This window comes from Miscanthus floridulus, chromosome 15, assembly GCF_019320115.1.
Source record: "Miscanthus floridulus cultivar M001 chromosome 15, ASM1932011v1, whole genome shotgun sequence".
Lineage (NCBI taxonomy): Eukaryota > Viridiplantae > Streptophyta > Magnoliopsida > Poales > Poaceae > Miscanthus > Miscanthus floridulus.
Window position 1 is genome coordinate 81,679,780 of NC_089594.1, and position 17,659 is coordinate 81,697,438.

The window sequence follows — 17,659 nt, forward strand, 5'->3', positions numbered from 1 at the left end:
CTGGATGCAACCTCTGCTTTCTGTTTGTTTATGTTGTGCCAAAGTATATGCTGTATACTGTATAGCGTTATCATTTGAAAGAAATTTGAACTGTACTCATGAAATTTGAGATCTCAACCATTGTCCTATCCAACTCCATCTGATGGCATGTACCAAAGCTGCTTTGATTTGGTCTCCAGAAAGCCTCACTGCCAAGCTGTTCTGGTCTAGGAGGGTTGCCATTTGCTCATGCTGGCTGAGTGTCTGATCTGTTTGAAAGAGCTGGCTGCTAAACTGTGCTTTGTTTTCACCTTACACTTCTCCCTCCTTAACAGCCGGGTAAGCACTCCACTGCCTACCATATCTACTTTCTGTAACGGGTTTTGTTGTGACTGCAAGCTGTTACAATTTGGAATTTTACGTAGATATATAGATCAGTTTTGATCGCACTCGATTCATTCTTAGTACATTGCTATTAAGCTAGATATGCTAAAATGTTCCCCGTTCGCTTGGAGGAATTTTGGAGAAATCTGGATGAATCTGGAGGAATTTGTGAGAGGAAAACACTGTTCCGGATGAAAAAAGAAGCGGATCAAGCCGGGTTTAAGGGCACGCGAATGGGGCCGTTGTAAGTTTTTGCCCCATGTAACTCATTAGCCATGACAGCTTGAAGTTATTTCACAGCTACATCAAGTGTACCATGTTTCAATTAATTCTCCTGATTACTAGGTCTTTTGAGCAAAGTAGTCGAGGTTTATTATACTTGATGCATGTGAATCCATTTTCCCAATTGCTTAAAGAGTAGAGTATTCCATGGGCCTGGTTCAAGCACGTGGCGTTCCAATACGATGAATGGAAGTGGTAGAACTTAGAGACATGATATTTATGATAGCATGGATCAAATTAACCCAAACTTCTAGGTACGTTTTGAGTAGGTTTGTTTTCATGATTTCATCAGGTAAAGGGTTTGCACTGTATACTTTCCCAATAATGTAAGGAGACTTGAATAAGAGTCAATCGATTATGCGACTTGGAGTCAAAGGTACACAAAGTCTACCAGTTTGATGGCATACTAGGGATTCTTTCTTTAACAAAAATAAACAGTCATGGCACGGTAGTGGCAAGTCACTTAACCATGATTAGAGAGTACTTAACTTGCAAGTGCATTTAGCAACCCAACTAGTTCAAAAAAGTCACACGTTACCATTGCCTGCACTGCAAACATTTCTAGTGCCCAGTTCCGGTAAACACTGGTTGTCCCTTCCAACAAGGCAGCCTGGAACAGACGGAAGCAATGGGGGTGATCTGTGCTGTGCGTCACCTTTCTGACTTCACTGCTTTGCTTGCTTGCAGGTTGCAGATGCAGATCACTGTGGTTGAGGCAGCCATGCGTGAAGAATCTTTTCAGCTTAGGCTAATCAGCTTTTGAGGATTCTGCTAGAATATTAATACCCGCATAGCTGCACTGGCACAGCAAATCCCTGACTGGGTCATCACCTCCCCACGAGAGAGGGCTCCTTGGATGATCACGCACCCAGTTCCGGTAAACACTGGTTGTCCGTTGTCCCTTCCAACAAGGCAGCCTGGAACAGACAGAAGCAATGGGGGTGATCTGTGCTGTGCGTCACCTTTCTGACTTCACTGCTTTGCTTGCTTGCAGGCTGTAGATGGAGATCACGGTGGTTGAGGCAAACATACGTGAAGAATCTTTGCAGCTTAGGCTGATCAGCTTTTGTCCTTTTGAGGATTCTGCTAGAATATTAATATACCAGCATAGCTGCATTGGCACAGCAAATCCCTGACTGGGTCATCACCTCCCCACGAGAGAGAGCTCCTTGGATGATCACGCACACGTGCAGGTGCAGGTGCCCGATCAGTCGATCAGATGGACCTCAGCTCGATCTGAATTATTGCTGACAGACGACGAACCTCAGCTCCTACAAGCAATCATAGGAAGAAATAGAACACTTTACATGAGCTGCAGTTAACCTGACAGTGAAATTCTGTAACCACATCAGAATCCACAGCTGGGTCTGGCTACCGTTGATTCTCCAAGCTTTGGATGGTCACAGTCACAGCTGGTCTTGTCCTGAATCCTGATTCCTTTGTCTGCATCCTCTGCGGCGGCAGCATCTCATGACTCCTGACCTGCTGTGATCAGACATGCATGAATGCATCGACTTGTGACTGACAGACAAAATGATGAGGATTAGGCTCGTATGCGGGATTGCGTGTTAATACTCAACCATGCAATGGTCAGCAAGTGCAGGCAATTATCGGCCGGTGGTTAAGCGATCAGTTTCTGTCCATGTCTCAAGCACCACTGGTTACTCTCTCCGCTTAAAAAAGATACAATTCTAACGTTCTACCATATTTACTTTGACTAGAGGTATAAAAAATAATATTATTTATGATACCAAATTATTATAATAAAATTTTTATCAAGAAATTTATTTTTATAGTATATATTTGAAGTTATAAAATGTTACGTAATACTTCTATAAATTTTAGTCAAACTTAAGAAACTTTGACTCAACCCAAACCTAGAATTGCATCTTTTTTGGATGGAGGTAGTATCTTTTATCTGAATTTCTGCTCCATCCCAAGTACCAGAGATGAGGGAGAGGCGTATCATCCACTTCAAATTCTTTTTCTTTCTCATCTTGTAAGTTGCTTCTACTCTATTAATATATGCCAGATGAATTTCTTGTCGTGGCTTTTGAAAGGATTTTTTTTTCTTACGTGCATACATCATACATGGCCCTGCTGCTTGGTGTTCAAGTTGCATTCCAACTTTTTTTTTTTGAGAAGTGTTGCATTCCAACTCGTTTCTGTTGCTGACGAAAGCTGAATGCCTTTCAGTTTGCCGCTGCATGCACACTGGAGGAAGAAGAACCCAAGTCGAAACAGAACCAGCTGGGACAGGAGACGAAACATCAGCCTCGAGCTGATTCAGCACCACGGCTCCTGGAAGATGATCTCTTGAGCCGCCACTTGTCCGCTGCTCCATCTTTTTTTCTGCCAAATTCCACAGGAACTCATGCTCACTACGAACACTCAAGAAAAAACAAAACATAATCTTGTGATCTTGTCGGTCATGGGCACTACTCATGTTGACAAAAGATTTTTTTTTTCGTGGGAAAACCTGGCCATATGAAGGCCCCGTTTGGCAGGGCTTCTCCACCGGTTTCAGGAGCCGTTCGAAGCTGTTTTCTGCCAAACGGGGTAAAGCGAAATAGTTTCACTGGTGAAGCCCCTAAAAACATACTCTCACAGTGATTTGAGGTAGGATGGAGCCAAAAAAAAGTGGCTTCTCCCGGCTCCTCCTCCAGGCCCCTAAAAATATGCTCTCACAGGGAAGCCATTTTGCCAAATGGTTTACCAAAACCGCTTCAGCTCCACTGGTGGAGCTGTTCGTGAAGCTAAAGCCAAAAAAAAAAATGGCTTCACCAGTGAAGTGAAGCTCTGCCAAACGGGGCCGAAGAAATTGCTCATGAGTTCTCTTCCAAAAAAAAAATTGGTGCACTTTTGAATATATGTATACAGTGCAGTTGTGCATAAAAACAACAGTGCAACGCAGCAAAGGTTGTTGTCACCTTTTGGAGTTCATTCCAGTCAGCTATTGCTAATCAGCTTTGGCAGATGGATTCAGCGACTGTATTTAAAATTTGTAGCATTATTATTGTCCTTGACACGATTCTTGATAGAGACGGAGAGAGTGAGCCCTCTCAGTCATTGATGACAAACAAATGTGTGGCAAGAATACTCTCTGAGACTACGACTGGGTCCGAGGAAAGAAATATTGAGCCTAATTGCCTAAAGGTGCTAAGTCTGTTCTAAAAAAATTGTAATTCTAGCTATGGTCAAAATCCAAATATCATAACTTTTATCAATTTTATAAAAATTAGTACAATATTTTATATTTATTATAAAAATACATTTTATAACAAATAATATGATGATATTTACTTGATACATAAATGTTACATATGGTTTGGCAGAATTGCATCTTTTTAGACCGACGGAGGTAGTAATTGCAAAGAAGGCAAGACACGCACCAATAAGTGCCTAGTTCTCAAAATTTTGTAAATTTTTTTAAGATTCTTCGTCACATCGAATCTTTGGACGCATACACGAAGCATTAAATATAAATAAAAAATAAAACTAATTACACAGTTTAGACAAAATTCACGAGACGAATCTTTTAAGCCTAATTAGACTATGATTGACACTAATTGACAAATAACAACGAAAGTGCTACAGTATCATTTTGCCAAAAAATTTGCCAACTAAACGAGGCCCAAGCTAGCCTGACGAGTCAACGAACGGTGCGCCGACGAACTTTCTGACAGCAACTAGTGCCGGCCATTGGTTTGGACGTTTGGTTCTTGCTCCATCGGCTTCTCAACGCTGAGCTCTCTCCTTTCTCCTCCTCCTCCTGCAGAAGAGACCCGTTGAATCAGCATAGCATCTTCGTCTAGTAGAAATCGCGGCAAAGCTTTTTGCCGTCCTTTTAAAAAAAAATTCAGCATAGCCATGACTCACCTTTGCTACTGCTAGAGGCCAAAGTCAAGCAGCAGTGGATGGGATGGGCATGCTGGGGAAGGTCGTGCCGCTGCCGCGTGCTACCGTGCTAGCTAGGCTCCAAGATATAGCTCCTACCGCTGCAATGGACGATGACTGCCGGAAGCCGCCGCCCAGTCACTGCACTCTTTGTCTGAATCTTGCTTTAGCGGTGGCAGTCGCGACTTGATCTGTGGCTTGTCTGTCAGGTCCGGTGCCATGGGAGCTGTTCATTCATCACCAACTAATAAACGCCATGGGGGCTTGACTTTGTCTCCTCTTGATGGAAGATGAAGGGCGATCGTGAGACTAATTGTTAGCCAACTAATTTTTTTAGCTCCAATCTATCAAAGCAGGGGGCTAACAGGTAGACTAATTTTTAACTAGGCTTCTAACTAATCTCTAGCCAACTAGCTGGCCAAATTCAGGTAACTTAGGCTGATTTTAAACCTTAACTAATAATTAGATCTAACTCATCCAAACAAGCTCAGAAGTACTCCCTCAGTCCTAGAAAGCATGCAATTTTAGCCTCCGAATTCTTGTCCAAGAAAGAATGCAACTTTAGTTTTTCCTAGACACAGAAGCTAGTTTTCATTTGTTGGATGGCATGAGCTATTTGGCTTTATTCCTGCCACCAAATAGTTTCACTGGGCTCCTGGCTCCTCTCCTAGGGTCACATGCATCATTTGTTCCCTTTCTCGATCTGGTATCAGGAAGCTAGAACTGTATATGAAGCTCACCATGCTTGTTGTATGTGCCTTTACACATGGAGTGCTGGTGATGGAGCCCATCCCCAGCTGTAAATAGATCCAATGCAGCATGATCGAGTTACGTTACGTCTCATCCACTGCTGTTGCAAGACAAATGGAGCTCCATCTGCTTCTGCGTCTGCCTCGTCCTCTGTCTCTGAGACGTTGAGAGCCCGGACTGAGCTTTCAGGTGCTTGCTTGCTGCACCTGCCTGAACGTCTGAACCGCTCAAATTCCCCAAGCACGAGAGCGGTTGGAGGAGTTCCTCCATGGGCGCTGCCTGTCGTCGTCTGCCGTCCAGTTCAAGGTGGCGTTCGTCCCCATGGACCATGCCTGCCACCATGGCCCCCGAAAGCAACCATTTTTATCTCTGCCTCGGCGACTGACTGTGACTCACCTACCAAACTTTGCAGTGGAAGACTGGAAGGAGAAAGAGAAGGAGAAGGAGGAGAAGAAGAAGGAGGAGCTTCAGGAACACGTGGTCGGTTGACGAGCCACACCAGAACTGCAGAACACAATAAACAAGTCACAATATATCATCTTGCACGGATTAGCACAAAACAAACGGGAACGAGATCAGGAACAGCAGGGAATGATGGAGCGAGGTTGCAGGAGACGAGATAGAGAGCAAATCTCTTCAGGAGACCTCAGCTGATTCAGCTGCTGCAATCCTCCAAGCAGCTAGGCACCTCGTTAGCTGCCACTTGTCCTTCTCCAATCTCCACCCCATCACCCCCAGTCCCCACCCCATTTTTTCCTGCCAAATTCCACACGAACTCTGGAGATCCACGATCACGAAGCAAAACTCACTCCTCTCTCTCTTCCTCTCTCCCTCTCTCTCTCCCACACCGACCGGCCAAGAAGAAGGCGCACGAGAGGCAGAGCAGGGAGGGACCACGGACCAGCAGGTCGTTGCAGACATTTCCTTCCCAATCCCAATCCCAATTCACTGCGTCCGTCCATGGTCCATCCATCACCCATGCCATCATAGCACAGCTCCTCATCGTACTCACTGCCCAGTGCCCGCCTGCCGTGCCGCCTCCCATGGCGTCCCTGCGCAAGCTCCACGACTGCAGGCGCAATGCCGCGGCCACCATCGCCAGCGCCGCCTTCCTGGCGCTCCTCCTCATCCTCCTCTCCGTCGCCCTCGCCGCGGCCACCCGGCGCGGCGACCATGATGACGCCCACCTCATCATCGGCATGTTCACGTTCTCCGCCGCCCCTCCCACGACCACCGCGGCAGAGTCACGGAGCTGCGAGGCGGAGCTGCGGGCGCTGCCGGACGCAGCGGCGCGGTGCGGGTACCTCTCGTCGCCGTCGCACCGTCCCTGCGCGCCGCGAGGGTACGTGCACTACCTGCGTGTCTTCTACTGCGGCTTCGGGGGGACGCCGTGGCTGGGCGCCGCCGCGCTGGGGCTCTGGCTGCTCCTCCTCTTCTACCTCCTCGGGGACACCGCGTCGCGCTACTTCTGCGCCGCGCTTGAGGGCCTCTCCGCCGCGCTCCGCCTCCCGCCGGCCATCGCGGGCGTCACGCTCCTCTCGCTCGGCAACGGAGCGCCCGACGTGCTCTCCAGCGTCGTCGCCTTCGCGTCGGCCGCATCCGGTGGTGGGGTGGACGGTGGCGACGCGGGGGACGTCGGACTTAGCAGCGTCCTCGGCGGCGCGCTGTTCGTGTCCACAGTCGTGGCTGGCGTCGTCGCTATCGTCGCGGGGGGGCGAGGTCCCGTCCAGATCGAGCGGCCCGGGTTTGTTCGCGACGTCTGCTTCCTCCTCGTCGCGCTCTGCTACCTCCTCGCCGTCCTGCTCACCGGCACCGTCACCGTCTGGGCCGCCGCGTCGTTCCTCTCCCTCTACGCCGCCTACGTCCTCCTCGTCTGGACCTCCCACTGCTGCGCGGCCGCCACGCCCGACTACGCCGACCCAGAGGACGACGGCAAGACGAAGCCCGTCGCCGCGGGTCCCGATCTCGACGACCTCGCCGCGCCTCTCCTCTTCGACGGCGGCAGCGGCGCCGGCGGCGACGACGACGAGGCGCCTCCGCCAGTACTCCCCATCTCATCCAAGCACGCCGATGCCACCGCGGCGACACAGAGGAGCAGGAGCCTCGCGCGCCGCGTCCTCGACGCGCTCCAGTGGCCGCTGTACCTGCCTCGTCGCCTCACGATCCCGGACATCGCGGCGCACCGGTGGTCGAAGCGCTACGCGGTGGCGTCCGCACTCCTCGCTCCGCTCCTCCTCGCGGCGATCTCGTCCCCCTCCAGCCCCGCCGTGATCCTCTCGGGCGCGGTGGTGGGAGCCATCCTCGCGACCGCCGCCTTCCGCGGCACGTCGTCCTCGTCCCCGCCCTTGGGCCGGTGCCAGCGCCTCCCCTGGCTCGCCGGCGGGTTCCTGATGTCGGTGCTGTGGTCCTACATGCTGGCGCGGGAGCTGGTGGCGCTGCTGGTCTCGATCGGCCTCGTCGCCGGCGTGCGGGCGAGCGTGCTGGGCGCGACGGTGCTGGCGTGGGGGAACTCGCTGGGGGACCTGGTGGCCGACGTGGCCATGGCCATGCACGGCGGGCCGGGGGGCGCCCAGACGGCGGTGTCGGGCTGCTACGCGGGCCCGGCGTTCAACACAGTGGTGGGCCTAGGCCTGTCGCTGACGCTGGCGGCCGGGGCCCGGTTCCCGCGCCCGTACGCGATCCCGGCGGACGCGTCGGCGTACCAGGCGGCCGGATTCCTTGCTGCCGGGCTGGTGTGGGCGCTCGTGGTGCTGCCAGCGCGAGGGATGCGGCTGGACAGGGTGCTTGGGGTGGGCCTGCTCCTCATCTACCTCGGCTTCCTCGGAGTTAGGCTAGGCTCGATGTCTCTCGGAGCAGCAATCGGCTCATGATCCATCTTCTTTTCTTTTCTTTTCTTTGGGATCCATGATATTATTGGGTGGTGGTGATGGATGGTCAGGGTTAATTGGAATGTCAATTCTTACATACCTACATACATGTATAGTTTCCATACATGCATTTGTGAAGACAGACCCTCTCTCAAACCAAATGTACATAGCAATAGCTAGCATATTGGTGTTCACAAGAACCATTTCAACTAGATTCCTAGAATGGTGCCTGTCCACCCAATTTCGACTCTCTTGACTCACTATGCATGTGTGTGTGTGTGTGTGTGTTTGGCTAATTATGCTTTCAGTGGTGTAGGTGACATGCATTTGTCGATAGTGAAACGGTTTTTGATGACTTCGTCAATCTTAAAATATATCGGTCTAATCTCGGTGGTTTTTATAGGACCAGGACGTAGTCAACAGATTATCAATGACCAGTGAGTATGCATGTATTTGTCTCTACTATGGTTCGCCATTTCGCCAAGCGTTGGCTTGGATCTAAGTATCTAGACTGTCCTAATAACCGTTTGCATTTCTTTACACTGCTATATGTATAGTTAGTTACCCGGCATCTATGGTAATATAGTGAGGTGGGGACTCTTCGTCCCGTTACAATAAAAAAATATATAGTTAGTTGTATTAGAACTTTAGTTATTGTACACATAGTTTGATGTTACTTATTGGTCTAACCTCTTTTCTTTATAATAACAGTTGTGCATTAAAAATAGCATATGTCAGAATAAAACCCTTTTTATATAAAATAAAATTAGATTTAATCTGAGCAATAATCTCAAAACTAGACGGCTGGAACATCAAACATTAGGAGTCCCTTTTTTTTAACATGGGACCTTAAAACCTAAAATACCCAAATATATATCATGTAGCGATATAAACACTAGTCGAATTTTATCCAAATTTTATTATATATGTACTCGATGAGGGAGACATATATATCCCTTTAATTTGAATGTTGGTTGTGCATATTTAATTTTATCATGCAACATGCATGCACCCGTCGATTGTAGCTTGCATGGGCATAACACGGCAGTGCATTATTGGTGTACCTCTCACACTTTATTAGTCCCTGTCACTATATTTCGTCAGTCCCATATATATGGCTTGTAGTTGCTGCATCGTTTTGTGAAGGACAAGGACAGCTACAACTAGTACAAGCTTGCAGATAGCGCCCCTCCATTATTGTGTTCTCGAATCTCGATGCATGCATGGTTCATGAAAAACGAGTAGAAATTAGGCCAGCATTAATGCTTAGTTTCACTACACGATTTTCAAAACACCAGTGGGATGAAACAATGAATGAAATTAGCCTTTACAGTGCAGCATTTCATTTCACCAATTTCAAAACTAAGTAAAGCATTTAATTGATGTACAATGATGGGATCATATGCATCGATTGATTATGTAGCCATCCACACACAGAAGTACGATAAAATGGAACTGTATATGATTGTTCAAAGTTTAGGTAGCCTTCAGCATTCGCATAGAGCAGTTCAGCATTCACGGGAACTAAGATAGTAAACGAAGATAGATAAAAAAATAGTTCAGATAGCCTAGAGCCTTGCACACGGTCTCTCACTAGTTCTTCTCACAAGACAGATAATCTTCAGTAGTGCAGGATCAGATAGCCTTCAGTAGTGCAGTATCAGATAGCCTTCAGCCTTCAGCCTTGCTTTCAGATAACCTTCAGCCTTGCTTTCATCCTGCAGAAACAAAAAACAGTTCAGTTAATACAGATCAGTGTAGTTAATTCTTAAGGTAGATAACTAACTACATTAGATAACCAATAATGCAAAAGATAGTCACAAGTACCAGATATATGTGCACGACCACCAAACTTATTCCAAATATGTTCCACCAAATCATTCTTAAGTCGGCGATGAGCCGATTGATCTGGAATAGAAGTATCTTTTTCTAAAACTCTCTTTAACGGAACATTCTGATCAGGAGAGAATTCCAGTTCTTGAACGGTTGATGAACTAGGAGACACATTTAGATCTAGATTTTCTTCAATAATGTCCTTTTCCTTCTTATCTTCAACTATCATATTGTGAAGTATGATGCAAGCTAGCACAACATCACGGAGTACACCTCAGTCATATAGACGAGCTGGTCGTTTTAAGATGCAAAATCGACGCTGCAATACACCAAAGGCTCTCTCGATATCCTTTCTTGCCCCTTCTTGTTCCTGTGCATACAACTTCTCCTTCTCAGTGAGTCATATTGACTTAACAAATACTGTCCATTTAGGGTATATTCCATCAACAAGAAAATACCCAGTGTTGTATTGATTCCCATTTACCATGTACTGGACTCTAGGAGCTTGTCCTTTTAGCTCATTGATAAATACAGTAGATTGGTTCAAAACATTAATATCATTGTTAGAACCCGCTACTCCAAAGAATGCATGCCAAATCCAAAGATCACGTGATGCCACAGCCTCAAAAATCAGCGTTGGCACTTTCTGATCACCACGAGTGAACTGACCCTTCCATGCATTTGGGCATCTTTCCCATTGCCAATGCATGCAGTCAATGCTACCGAACATACCAGGAAAACCTCGTCTTTCACCAAGTTTGAGTAGACGTTCAGTATCTTCCATAGTGGGGCGCCTCAGATATCTCTCACCAAATACATCTCTAACCCCTTTGACAAAATTCTTCATCGCCTCCATTGCGGTAGTCTCTCCTATCTTCAAGTATTCATCTAGTTCATCTGTAGAACTGCCAGTAGCCAATTGGCGAATAGCTGTAGTACACTTCTGTAGTGGACTGAGCCCTTGCCGATTAACAGCATCAACCCTTTGAGTAAAATAATCAGACCATTGGCCTAAGGCCTCAACGATGCATACAAAAAGTGGCCTAGACATACAAAATCTTCGACAAAAAATATTTGAAGGATAAAGAGGATTTTCTGAGAAATAATCATTAACTAGTTTTTGATGTGCTTCCTCTCGTGGCCTCTTGATGTGCTTCCTCGGACAGAATCGATGGTCAGAAGCCTCTTGTTGTAGACATTCGATGGTGTACTATAGACCACCGTGGCTTTATTGAGAACATCATCTATGATATGACCCTCAGCAAGGAACTCATCCAACGAGTACAAAGGATGTTGACTTCCATCAGGATTGTCATTTTCCTCAGACATCCTCAAAGCTGTGCACTAGAATGAGTACAACTCGATGGCAAAAGAATGTGAAAGAGAGAAGGCCTTCGTGTGAGCAAAAGAGAGAAGGCTGAGGTGTGTATATATAGGTTCATATGCATCAGTTTTCACACCTAATGTACATGTGAACACTGCCATGCGTGCACTAGATGTGAAACTGCCAATCAAGTGCAGCATTCACACATATATAGGGCTGCGGGAGTACACATATAAAGAGCTTCATTCACACATATATAGTGCAGCATTAAGTCATAAAATATATAGTGCAACATTAAGTCATAAAATAAAGTGCTGCATTCACACATACATAGTGCTACATTCACTGGCTATATAGTGCAGCATTAAGTCTTAAAATAAAGTGTTGCATTCACACATATATAGTGCTACATTCACACAAATATATAGTGCAGCATTAAGACTGAGAACTAACCTTAGTCAGCAAATAACTTTTCCTCAAGCTTACGTAATGCCTTCTCTCGGTTAGCCTTTTGATCTTCAGACATGTGACTTGTATCTTGATTGAGCAAGGAATTGTAGACCTCAAACATCCTTGCTTCCTTTTGCTCCTTTGCTGCCTTCAAATTTGCGTTTGATATCTGAATTTGTGCTTCCGTAACCTTTTCGCACTCCACCTTCCGATCTTGCTGCACCTTGATAATTTTCTCAATATTGTTCCCAAGGATGACAATTCCTTCCATAACATTATCCTTCTTGCGCTTTCCACTACGCTCAGCCTTTGCTGCTTCTCTACCAATGGGACGTGACTGTTCTTCTGGAACATCAACTATCTCAGTCTTGTCTTTCTCTTTTTCCTCAAACTGTGTACACCATTTGGGCTCCTCTTTTAATATCTTCCACTAATGCACCAACGAAAAACGCTTTCCAAACCTGCTTTCATATATCTTCTGTGCCTCTTCCTCTAGCATGTCGTCGGAGTATCCGCTTGTATGCATTTGAGTTACCTTAGTCCAAGCATTATTGAAATCAGTGATCGATGACTTCATGTGTGACCAGTGAACCTTCAATTGGTTTATTTCCCTTCTACGCTTCCCATTCCCTTTCCTGTTAAACTCCTCAGTGATTTCCTTCCAAAATATATCAAAATTCTTGTCATTACCCCTAACTGGGTCTTTTGAAACATTCAACCAAGCACTGGCCTACAAAATACGAAATAAAAAATATGAACAAATCAAGTATTGTACCAAACACTGTCCTACAAAAAAGAAAATAAAAAACTGATCAGTTACCAGCCTCGTTTCTTCGTCATGAGTCCAATATCTTTTCTTTACTACCCTATTTGCCTCACTATTCTCTCCTTCCTCAATGTCAATATTCACCGTCTCATTTGTTGAAGTGCCTTGTTTCATAGCTTGGGGTGTTACTGTTCCATAGGCACTTGGTGGTGGTGGTGGAGATATTGGGTTCACGTTCATAGTCTGACCAACAAAATGAAAATTTTCTCCTGGCATGTGTGGGTGCGGCGGATAGTGTGGTTGTTGAAGGAAATTTACAAAACCACCAGGTGGATAGACCCTAAAGTTTTCACACAATTAAAAAACCAGAAATACTAATTGCAGGCATCAGTCTATACATCTCTACATACTGAAATCAACTAATTGCAGGCATATTCATCAAAACAAAAAATACTAATTGCAGGCATAAATCTATACATCTCTATACATCGAAATCAACTGATTACCGTGGATCTAGGGCTTGCTGGTTTCCATGTTGAGATGGAAAATTTGGGGGCATGGCTCCCCATCCTACTCCTTGCGGTGGCCACGGCTTGGAAGAAGGCACACCAGGGAAGGAAGAAGGTGCAGCAGGGGCAGATGTCGGTGCTTGACCCAGTGGCGGCTCTAGGGCGGACGGTGCTGGCGGACCCGGTGGCGGCGCTGGGGCGGACGGTGGTGGCGCAGCGGCCGGCGGCACTCCTGCTACTTGCAGTGGGGATGAAGACGACAAAGCAGGGACCGACGGAGAAGAAGCCGGAGGGGCTGGCGGCGTAGGAGAGAACGCCGTCTTCATTCCAAGGCGGCTGCCTCCGCGCCCTTTCCCTCCTTTGTCTCGCCGCCCAGAGCTACGGCCAACATCCATGGCGCTGAATCTAGCGGCCAGGGCGGGATGGGGAAGGAGAAGAAGGCTCGCGCGGGGAAGGAGGAAGAAGAAATCGCGCGCGAGGCGAGAGGAATCGCGCGCGCAGCGGGGAATGGGACGGGAAGGATTGGATCTTCACGCCTGGAGCACGGGATCGGTGGCATGAAACTCTCCCCTCTCAATGCGGGTGTCGTGGGGTTACCGAGAGCTTGGAAACAGAGCTGGCGAGTGTTGTGGCCATGAAACGAACTTGTTCTCTCTCCTCACCATTTCATGCAAAAAGTGTTCCCATGCTAATGTGTCACCCTAATTAATGTGCATGACACTCCCATGACATCCCATTGAGACTGGCCTTATATTCCCCGGTCGGTTCGAGAAAACAACTAGACACGGGCCGGGGATCGTCGTTTAACGGTTCTAAGTGAAACAAGATCATTTCATTTAAATTCAAAGCACACACGTACACTTGATTCCTCCTCCTTCATTTTAATATAACAGGCAGATCAGTGCAGTTCATTTCCAAAAAGAAAAAAAATATGAACATTGCATAGTTAATTATGTTGCGTTGACCACGGATTCGATGCAACATTATATAACAAGTTGATGCATACGAATTAAGCACACGTGATGACGACGACATCTTGTTTCTTGTTGTTGCACATGCATGTTCGTGGCCTCGCTCGTGGTCGTGGGTATGATTAGTTATGTGTATATAACTGTAATGTGGTTTTGTCAACTTTACGTGAAGGAGAGGGACACATTGTAACACTCCTGGTGTTACGAGCTTATTTAGCACCACGATTTAGGCTTAAGGAAATTTTTCAAAGCGAGTTTTCTCGGATTTTGGATTTAAAACATACTTGAGACGATAAGCGAATCCTGTGTGACTCAGTTTAGTGGACTCACATAAACGCCCAGGTGAAATTATTCAGCGCGTAGAGATATTTAGGAATGTATGACGATAATTCTGGCAAATAAATAGCGAACGGTTTGTTCTATTAGATTAAGCAGAAAAATCAATTTTTATAAATAAAATAAAATCTATTAATAAATAGAACGACATATATATATATATATATATATATATATATATATATATATATATGTATATATATATATGTATATATATATATGTATATATATATATATATATATATATATAGGGAGAGGCTATTCAGTAGCCGGCTACAAAATAAGTTATTTTATAGCCACCTCTATTTACTATAATTTTATATACTAATTTACCATAATGTCAATACATATTTACGATAGTTGGGTTACTATAACACATGGGGATATTTACCATAACATTATATTAAACCACTTAGTAAGGAGTTACTATAATCTCGTAAATTAACATAGTAATTATCATAACTCGAAGTGGCTACAGAATAAGTTATTCTGTAGCCAACTACAGGATAGTAGTTCTATATATATATATATATATATATATATATAGCTTTGGTCTAGTGACATGTTTACGTTTACGTATAGACTCGTTTTAGTCCCTAGGATAATTTGGTAACGTACCCGCGACAGCCATCCGTCTGGTCGCTTCATAAATTCAAGTGATGGTGTGAAAGCACGAACTGACGAGAGAGAGAGCGCAACAGTTTCAATTACTTTCCTGGCGTGCAACGTACTCGCCTGGCATTGCTATTGATCACTGTCTCGTTCTCGTCCTGGCTCTGCATTTCTCTGCATTGCAAAGCCTTCCATCCAATCGCATCTGAACTGGCCACTGCGCTGGGCGTCTGAAATTGGTGCACGTGGTTCTACCCCTGCCCACGCCGTGTCCTCTCTCTGCCGTGCACCGCCGAGTAATCACTGCCTTCATTGTCCCGTCGAACTATTGACCTTGTCGTGCTGCCTCTGCTGCCTGTGTCTGCCTCGTTCGTCTCTGCTCTCTGATCTTGCTTGTTTGGTCTGCCTCTTGCTCCACTGTTCCCTCTACTAGACAAGCAGGCCGGTCACCACCGAGCTGCTGCTGCCTCCCCTCTTCTGTTTCTTGAGGATGCCAAGCCGCTGCTCGTCTTGCTCACCCTCCCTCGGTCTTTTCCTTCCGGTACTCCCTGCTCCCTCCTCCTTGTTCTGGAGCCGCCTTCCGAGCAACCCACCTGGGGCGCGCCGAGCCGCCTCACCAGCCACCGTGCCCCTCCCTGCCTCGGCACGCGCAACGCGCCCGGGCTCCGCTGCGGCCCCTCATGTTCCCTCGGTGCGCCGTGGCCATCCTTTGTCGCGCCGCGCAGCGTCCCCGTTCGCGCCGAGCTCGGCCACCGTCTCTGCCGCTGCACCTGGCCGCCGTTGCCGGTTGCTGCCCCACGGTTTGGCGCTGCTGCCGTACCCCGCCGTTGCAGCATCTCTCGGCCCGCGCACCTCCCCGTGCCACAGTCCCACTGCGGTGCCCCGTGCCCCCGCGCACTGCTCATCTGCACCAGCCCGTGCCTTCCTCCTCGCGTGCTCGCGCCGCCGCTGCACAATCACCGCGCCTGGAGCGCCGTTGCCGCCGTCCGTCTGGCCGGAGCCGCCACAATCGGCTTGGCCGCCACCACGACTCGCGCGGGCAGGCTGCTGGGGGCCGGTTTGGGTCTTGCCGCGGCCAGCCCATGGTCGCGCGGGCTTCCGTGCCCCTCGCTGGCCGGTTCTCCGCCACCGTCGAGCCACACTCCGGCCGATTCAGCCACCGACCGGATTCCCCTGTGGTGCTCTGCTTTTGTGAAGAGGAGAAGGTGAGAAGGTGAGGAAATAGGAATGTAAATACGAGATTGTCCGAGAGTCTAGGTGTAAATTATGAGACTCATATAAATAGTGCTCTAGATCTTGGGTTGAATAGACAATAGCGCGGGGTCCTTTTTGCATATTTGCCAAATCGGTTTGGGCAGGCCGCGATGGGCTGGTCCGCTGCCGCTGCGTGTGGGTCGGCTGACTGGGCCGCTCGCGCCCCGTCCCTGCGTTGGGCCGCGACCGCTATTGCTGGGCCGCTGCCCCGCTCCCGGTTGCTGGGTCGGCTTGTGCTACCCCGCCTGGGCCGCCGCGCGTCTCACTTGGGCCGGCCTGGTGTCGCCTGCGCTAGGTCACATGCGCGCCTGCAGGCCAGGTCGGCTCGCTGGTCGCTGGGCCGATTGATGGCTGTTGGCCCTTAGTTTCTAAAACATCTAGTTAATTAGTTTCGGAAATAAACTTGTAAAATCAATATAAATTTATGTAGTTGACCAAAAATGATAAAATCAATTTTGTTAGTCTCCTAAAATCATGATCTACCTGTTAGTATATTTTGTTTACATAGTTTGATGATATTCTTGGAAGCTATATAATTAATTTAAGGTACTTAATATTGTAAAAATATAAACTTGTAGGAATTATTGTGATAACTGGTAATAGTGTTGAATCTAAAATTTTTACAATAGGCTCCTAGCAATATTAGGTACTCATTGTAATTTTTGTGGCTCCAGAATAATCAGTTTGCTAGGTAGGTAATGATGCCCTATTTTGAATAAGGATTAAATCGATAGAATGAAATGAAGAAACAACTTGGGTTTATATAACTAAAATAATTATTGGGAAATAACGTCTTATTCGACAATATGGATACGTAGACCAGTGTTAGAGCTATCTCATTAGTTTGTGAGACATGATCGGATTTCTAAGCATTTTGGCTGTCATTGATTATTTACATCTATGCATTTGCATCCATGCATATCATATAGGTACGATGATGGGTCAACAGATCAATTGAAAGGATGATTGGGAATCCAAAGATGATGCAATGGGCTTTCTATTCAGTTGATGGTGGATGATCTGAAGATGCAGATACTAACTTTTTAGTATATATCTTACCCAGGCAAGCCCCGGTGCATAACCCCTACTTTTCTGCACTTTAAATTATATTTGTGCATTAAATTTTAAGGAGTTGAATGAAACCCACCTGTATATATATATATATATATATATATATATATATATATATATATATATATAATATATATATATATATATATATATATATATATATCTTTATCCTATGAGTCTTACTAGTATGACAGGATCGTGTAGATTGCTATGCTACAGGACTCCGATAGAAGTCGAGTGATTGCCTGTCACTAGCGAGATATAGGAAATATATTACTGTATTATTATCACTTGAAAAATATAAATGGTGGAAAGGAAAAATGGTGACCGGGCAGGGATATGGTTTGGGTATTGGTGGGTGTAAGAGGTTGTGG

At 46.7% G+C, this 17,659-nt stretch overlaps 1 protein-coding gene, 1 long non-coding RNA gene and 2 pseudogenes across 2 annotated transcripts; 2 read left to right on the forward strand and 2 right to left on the reverse strand.

Annotated features, from left to right (window-relative positions):
- Positions 1–291: 291 nt before the first annotated feature.
- On the forward strand, positions 292–2,199 carry LOC136506649 (uncharacterized). The gene is made up of 3 exons (XR_010771685.1): positions 292–318; positions 1,333–1,522; positions 1,640–2,199. It is a non-coding gene; the product is annotated as an uncharacterized lncRNA (long non-coding RNA).
- Positions 2,200–4,509: 2,310 nt separating this feature from the next.
- On the forward strand, positions 4,510–8,437 carry LOC136508770 (cation/calcium exchanger 1-like). Its single transcript, XM_066503550.1, has one exon. It carries the CDS (start codon positions 6,336–6,338, stop codon positions 8,160–8,162), a length of 1,827 nt encoding a protein of 608 aa, XP_066359647.1. The 5' UTR covers positions 4,510–6,335; the 3' UTR covers positions 8,163–8,437.
- A 1,334-nt stretch (positions 8,438–9,771) lies between these two features.
- Positions 9,772–11,321, reverse strand: LOC136508771 (uncharacterized; annotated as a pseudogene).
- Positions 11,322–11,770: 449 nt separating this feature from the next.
- On the reverse strand, positions 11,771–13,436 carry LOC136507774 (protein transport protein SEC31-like; annotated as a pseudogene).
- Between the last annotated feature and the right edge of the window lie 4,223 nt (positions 13,437–17,659).

Excerpts from the sequence above, each read along its gene's own strand:
- LOC136508770 (XM_066503550.1), top strand. The coding sequence starts at position 6,336 with ATGGCGTCCCTGCGCAAGCTCCACGACTGCAGGCGCAATGCCGCGGCC.